Source organism: Malus domestica, chromosome 06, assembly GCF_042453785.1.
Source record: "Malus domestica chromosome 06, GDT2T_hap1".
NCBI lineage: Eukaryota > Viridiplantae > Streptophyta > Magnoliopsida > Rosales > Rosaceae > Malus > Malus domestica.
Window position 1 is genome coordinate 12,531,107 of NC_091666.1, and position 6,959 is coordinate 12,538,065.

Consider the following 6,959-nt stretch of genomic DNA (forward strand, 5'->3'; position numbering starts at 1 on the left):
TTGATGATAAATTATTCAATAATGAAACTTATCCATTTCAGTCCCCCCAAAATGGTAGGATTGTCTTCTTAAAAATAAAAATGATGTTTCCTTCACTTCCCCTTCTAATCCTCTCAAAGTTAAAAATTATTCATCTCTACCTTTGATAAAACTTGAAAGTTACAAGTTACACAATCCATTCTAATCCTAGTCACCAAATGAGCACCAAAGCATTTAGCTACTACATCAAGCTTCCAAATGTTGTTGTCACTGGAAGGTCTTACATTGGTTTTTCGATACCTTAGCTACATCCCATTCCCTAGGGCAAGACTCACCTACATAACCCATTAATACTTTACTCCACAGTTCAGCACAGGACTGGGAAGGCTTCTCCAAGATCATTCAAACTATTGAACAAGCATTGCATTGAAGGCATAGACTGCACTTTATTAACACAAATATCATTGCACCATTTCCATGTACTACAATTAGCAGCTCAAGTTCTGTTGTTTACTTGGTCTTCAACCGAACGATGACCAAGTCTAGAAATTAAAAAATATTCACAGATGAGGGAACTTCCTCTTACCCGAGTGTTCAACATGATAATCAAGTGAACTCTATTCAATGTTGGCAGACTGTCAATCTAGAGCGTTAATGGCAGACTGTCAATCTAGAGCGTTAATGAAGTGAACTCTATTCAATTCTATGGTCCAACATTAATAATTGACATCGTAACATCACAAATTATGACAATAGAACATTACTCTTCAAATATCCTCGTCCGGACCAAACTAATTAAGTTGTCTAATTCTTACATCAAAATATCCTATAACTATAACACTCCACATTTCCACATTAAATAAATCCAGCACTATGATAGGACCCATTCCGTAGGAATGGAGAAGAAAAGGAAAATGCAAGAAAAGTAAGAAATAAAATAATAATTCTTTTCATTCATGCCTTTCCCAAATGGTGAAAGGAGGCTTAACCCTAGCAGAGGAGTGCCCAGATGGGAACACATCTCTATCCTCAGAACCGTTGGATGAAGTCAACTACTACAAAGATAAGATAAAATACCATAAAGATATAAACCCAACAAAAAGGATCCTAACATTCCCTCCCCCTTAAAATAAGGCTTGTTCTCATGCCGTCCTTGGCATGTAGAGGCTTGCGCTACTTGTTCTCCCAAGCCTTGGGGTTCTAAAAAAAAAAGTATCATGATAGATGCCTCGAAAACCAGTGGAGTGTGAATCTCCAAACAGACCACAAGAAAATTGGCTTCCGAACAGAATTTTGAACCAAGCCTGCCAAGCTGTGCTTCTACCATGCATGATCTCTGTAGAAGTGCATGAGCTATGAAGCACACATCTCGTAAAATGGTATTCAACCTCTCCTTTGGTTTAACGAAAGCTGAAAGCCCAAAAACCATGGCTGGCAAAGGATAGAGAAGATAACAGAGGAGTACCAATTCAATCCTAGCAAACTTGACCTCAGTTGTTGAATATGTACCCGCATATACCCTTGGTGAAAATGCTAAATTCCCAAATCGTCTAGCATTCCACAAGCACACTAGCTTCCAAAAATCCAGAAAAGTGATATAACCAAAGAACTTTGGCCTAAATGATCCTAATGCATATAATGCTACTGAACAAAGACCCAAAATGATCTTCAATTTATACCGTGATACATTTTGCAAGTAGGTATCATCAAATTTGGTGTTGATCGAATAATAATCTTGCATCCTCGGAGTAAGTAGCGATGCATCAGACCAATTGGCATCATCAACACAATATTGTATCAACTCTACCAAACGTGACAGCTCTTTGACCATGAAAGAATGATCTGCAAACAAAATGGCCCAAGTCTTGATATCATGAACATTTCCAAAATGGCTCAAAACACCATACATCACAATACAGGTTTGTCCAAGACTCTTGGCAGTCAAAAGTCCCAAAATGGCGTGGTTATATAGAGTGTGGTCCAACTGGACCCCAACACTTCTCACCAGCTTGATAATTAGCTCAAAACACCATGTTCCTGAGTAAGACATAGCAGCCTTAAACATCCAAAGCACATATTGTTTATAACTTGCTGATAGGCTCTATAAAAGTATGTGCCATTGATGAACATAAGGGAAATAAGAGCTTAGAAAAGATATTGCCAGATTGAATTGGAGAAGAGCAGTAATCCCATTGTCATGAAAATTGAAGTAAGCAAGGCCTAAACTAGCCTTTCTTGCACCAAATTGCTCCAGGAGAATATTGTGCTTGCTTTTTTGTGACTGGTCAAGGTCATTGATAGCAAATGAATGCAAAACTATTGACTCGGCACTCAAGAACTGTGGCAAAGTTAGAGAAAACTGTAATATCATAGTTTCTAGTGTAGCATTCCAGATTGCTATGAAAATTTTCAATGCATTATCCATGAGCATCGGATGCTCAGTCGCATGCGGAGACTGCAACTTTGGAAGAATGATCATCTAATAGAAGTTCTCAATCTCAACAAGATTAGGAGAAAAAGAAGAGCAACCAATCTGCTCCATACCCATTGCTATACAAAAAACCATAGAAATCAACTTCTGAAAAGTAAGAGAAACAGATTTGAAGAGGATTGGGTATGTGTACAAGGAGAAGAACTGCAAACACTTCCTCTTCTTGTCTAAAATGTCCATTTGTAGGCCATTTCAATTTGGCAGATTTTTCCAAAAGCCTGGTAATGGTTCTAGTAAAACATGTGTTGCAATGGAAGATAAGTAGACAAACTGATGTCATAGTATCAATCATATGTCTAGATAAAGTAAAAGTGGAAATTACTTTAGTCAAGCCACTCATGAGCGTGGAGAAAATACCATGGCCCATCAGAATGGGGTGTGCTATCCACACACCCTTTTTTACTTCTCACACACCCCTTGTTAATTTATATCCGTTGATCTTCTTCAATTCATCCAATTCGACATCCGAAAACTAAAAAGGTGTAAGAGAAGTAAAAAGAGGTGTGTGTATATCACATCCCTTAAAATATTGTTCCAAATGGTAGAACAAACCATGGAACCTCTAGCAGTAAATTTAGAAGTCTGCAGTGCAGTTTGATACAGCTTGTCAATTAGGTCAAAATTATCAAAATGGATTCCCCAGTCCGTACTGTTTAAATTAAAATCGAAAGCGGTCAAAATCCTCATGTGCTGACAGATTTCCCCAAGCAGTATGTCAACGAGCATTATATGAACAGAAATTTTTGTGTGTTCTATATATCCAAAAAAATCGCAAAGCACTAAAAACTGCTATAATCAGTTGCGGATTAGTGAACGGAATGAATCTGAAAGACTTCCGAATGCCATTGTCCTATAAATCTTTGGAAGAAAGGGAAAGTCCATTTTGTTGTTCATGGTGAGCAAGTGCCATTAGCTCCGCTTTCGTAGCAAATATTTGTTTTGAGCTCAAAACATGCTGAACCACAAAAGTATTACCCAACAAAAAGTGCAATTGTAGCCAATCCCACTGCGGGAAGTATTGTAGGTTGTGGTCATCCCCAAAAAATAACTGCTGAATATGACAACAAAGGAACCTTCCTTGGAATATAGCTCTCGGTCCACTTACGTGACTTCGCTTCCTGCTAACCAAAAATTCCCATTTCGGTGCTTGCCCAAGCATCCTTAAAAAAGTATCCATAGCACACAAACTTACCCTTACAAAAGTGCTAGTCAACAAGGTAATGGGTGAACACAAAATGGTGTCAACATCACACCGAACAGTGCTAGCCAAGAAAGAAGTATTGAGGAACTCCCAAGCAGGAAAATGAAGGGACGAGGTAGGGTAAACCCACTTGTTCACAATATGAACAGATTCGAATGCATAAATAAACACATCCTTGGTGGAACGTTCCCAATTTCAACAAGCAGAAAGTCAGGAACTGATTTTGGAATCTCCATCCAAGGGTGTGGATCAAGTAAAAGGTCAAGCCTATATTGCTAGCCAATTTCGCTCCGCTACATTTTGTCAAACACATCTTGGGCAAATATGTTTCCCCTACTCCCAGAGGAAGTAAACACAATCATTGCCAAGGGCACTTGACGTGGAATAAAGTCCAAATTCAACAGTGCCTTGTGAAACGAAGGATGCGATATGGGTACCTGACGGAGACGAACCTTGTCTGGCTCCTTAGGTGGGGGGATTAGGTAGGCAATCTAAATAATAACTGCCTTAGGAGAGAGTGTTGCCATCGCATTAGTAGGGTGACCCAACGGTGGTACAACTCGCCTATAAATGCAGGTCTGAAAGTAACCCTTCAAACGAGATGCGGCAACATCATTAACCAGCACGGTATTGACGAGACCGTCAGTGTAAAAGTAGGAGCACAAGCTTGATCCAACAGAGGAGGAGGAAGAATTCGAAGAGTTCTTGGACTGTCAGTAGCCAAGGATCTATGACTTATGCTTCCTTGTCATCACCACGAAAGCAATCGTTTTCAGGAAACACTTGATTTGCTGAGAAGTATGGCCAGAAGGAGTCGTTGTGCGGGAGCTCGCAGCGGTTACGCAAGCTCAAGTCCTGGACGGAGTCGCCATTGCAGTCAACAACAAAGATGTCGAAAGCAACGGTGGAACACCATGGTTTCGGAGCTTCTGTGGTGCAGATGATGGTTTTAGAGATGTCGAAATTGTGGAGAAGGAGCAAGGAGCCTTCGTAGGTATTGGGTAGAGATGGGTGACATGGAGGCCGTGGGTTGGTGGATGGGGCGGGTAATGGTGGGAGGAATGTGGGTTGGAGGCAAATGGATGGAAAATAAAGTCGCTGAAGGACTGGTGTAAATATCTGGAGGTGGGGAAATGGCCAACAAGGTGGGAAGAGGAGTGGAATGGCAGCGTTGTGGGTTAGAGGTACAAAGGACCAGCAAAGAAAGAGGTCCTTGACGGGTGGAAGGTAGCTATGGGCTGTGGCGGAAATGTACTCCATGTGGGCTACGAGGGGGTGGTGGGTTGGTTTTGTAGAGAATGGAGCTCCTTAAGACAAGTCTGTTGGAGTTGCTCTTGTCGAGCACTGAGGATGGCCATATCTGCGAGAGAGTGTTGCAGATCAATGAGTTGGTGCTTCAGAACATCCTGATGCAGGTGCATCATCGTGACCATGTCACGGAAGTTTTGGATTTGAGTGATGATTTGCTACTGCGGAAACTGCCAGTTGAGTACCGCCTTCGAGACGTCGACCACGAACACCGATGCCAGCTTCTTGCCCATGAAAGCACACCTGGGCTCTAGATACCAAATGATAGGACCCATTCCGTAGGAATTGAGAAGAAAAGGAAAATGCAAGAAAAGTAAGAAACAAAATGACAATTCTTTTCATTCATGCCTTTCCCAAATGGTGAAGGGAGGCTTATATACAACCCTAGCAGAGGAATGCCCAGATGGGTGCACATCTCTATCCTCAGAGCCGTTGGATGAAGCCAACTACTACAAAGATAAGATAAAATACCATAAAGATATAAACCCAATAAATAGGATCCTAACACATTGAGAATTTGCACCACCAATGACCGATGCGATTGCATTTAAATCCTAAACCCTAAACTAAATGATTGTATTCGAGACATAAAGTTTACAGAGGAAGCATTGCTTCATATGCTTCTCAATTACCATTTCTTTGAGCTTGAGGTGCAAATGCAATCGAAAAGCAATCGAAACGCAACCGAAAGATCAGACTTTACAAAAACAGCAAACTTCCCAAACAGAAACAAAATTCCAGACCACAAAGTAATCCAGCAAATCCAGATTACATTCCATAAAATCATCAACACTTACATCCCAAACACCTCCAAATTTACCAAGTACTCGACACAAATTTCAATTCATCACAAACAAATTCCAAACAAACAAACCCTAAATTTACCATAAAAAGAAGAAAAAGACATACATTAATCCCAAATTACTTCCACAAAACACTTTCACCCAGGCAAAACGTACCGTTTCGTCCCTCACTTGGCCACCATTCTGGCAATGAAGTCCTCGTATTTGATCTTCCCATCGGACCCGACATCCACCTCTCGGATCCACTCGTCAAATTCGGAGGGCTCCAATTTCTCGCCGATGTTGGTGAGGATGTGCCGGAGCTCCGAGACGGAGACGAACCCGGTGGAGTCCTTGTCGAGAACCTTGAAGGAGTCACGGAGCTGGCGATCGAAGGGCTCGGGCTTCATGTGCTTGGCCATGAGTTCGAGGAAGCGAGGGAAGTTGAAGGGGGCGGTGAGCTTCTCCTCGGCAACTATGGATTTGAGTTGGGCCTGGGTCGGGTTGCCGCCGAGCGATCGCATTAGGATCCCTAGCTCGGACGGAGCAATCTTGCCATCGTTGTCGGTATCGAAGAGCATGAACGCCTCCTTCATCGACGATACTTGGTCATCGCTCAAATCCTTGACCATTTTTCCGGGTTCGCGGTTCGGGTTTTCGGGTCTCTCTGTGCGAAACTGGCTGGCTTTTGTCTCTTTGATTTCTCTGGGAGATGTAAGGGTGGAAAGGAATTTGGAATTTGAACAGAGGGAAGGAAATAATTGTTAGAGCGCTAACATACGCGGCGTCGTTTTGTGAGAAGTAGATGAACTTTGTAATGGTGTCGTGTTGACGTTTGAGGAGCAAAAAATTAAGACAAGTTGTCACTTAACACCACATAATTGTATTCTTTTTTACTTAGTAAGTGAAATATTTTATATTTCATTATTACTAAAGATAAATTTAAACAATATATATACTAAACTATTATGAAGTTAAGCTTACATCCCTCATTTCTTAGATAATATTGTTTGTTATAAAAAAAAAAAAAAAAAAAAAAACAAAAACCAAAGACAAGTTCATAATCTACTGCTTCCAAGATAAGAAAAGAGTTTCGCGGTTCGAACTCTTCATTTTCTACCGTAATTTAAAATATTTATAGTAAATTCAATAATTTTTTTTTTATATAAAGACAGAGAAATATACTTATTTAAAATAT

General features: G+C 40.8%; 1 protein-coding gene across 1 annotated transcript; it reads right to left on the bottom strand.

Moving 5' to 3' along the window:
• Positions 1 to 5,714: 5,714 nt before the first annotated feature.
• On the bottom strand, positions 5,715 to 6,593 carry LOC103406589 (probable calcium-binding protein CML13). Its single transcript, XM_029104611.2, has one exon. The coding sequence runs from the start codon at positions 6,391 to 6,393 to the stop codon at positions 5,950 to 5,952; it is 444 nt and encodes a 147-aa protein (XP_028960444.2). The 5' UTR covers positions 6,394 to 6,593; the 3' UTR covers positions 5,715 to 5,949.
• Between the last annotated feature and the right edge of the window lie 366 nt (positions 6,594 to 6,959).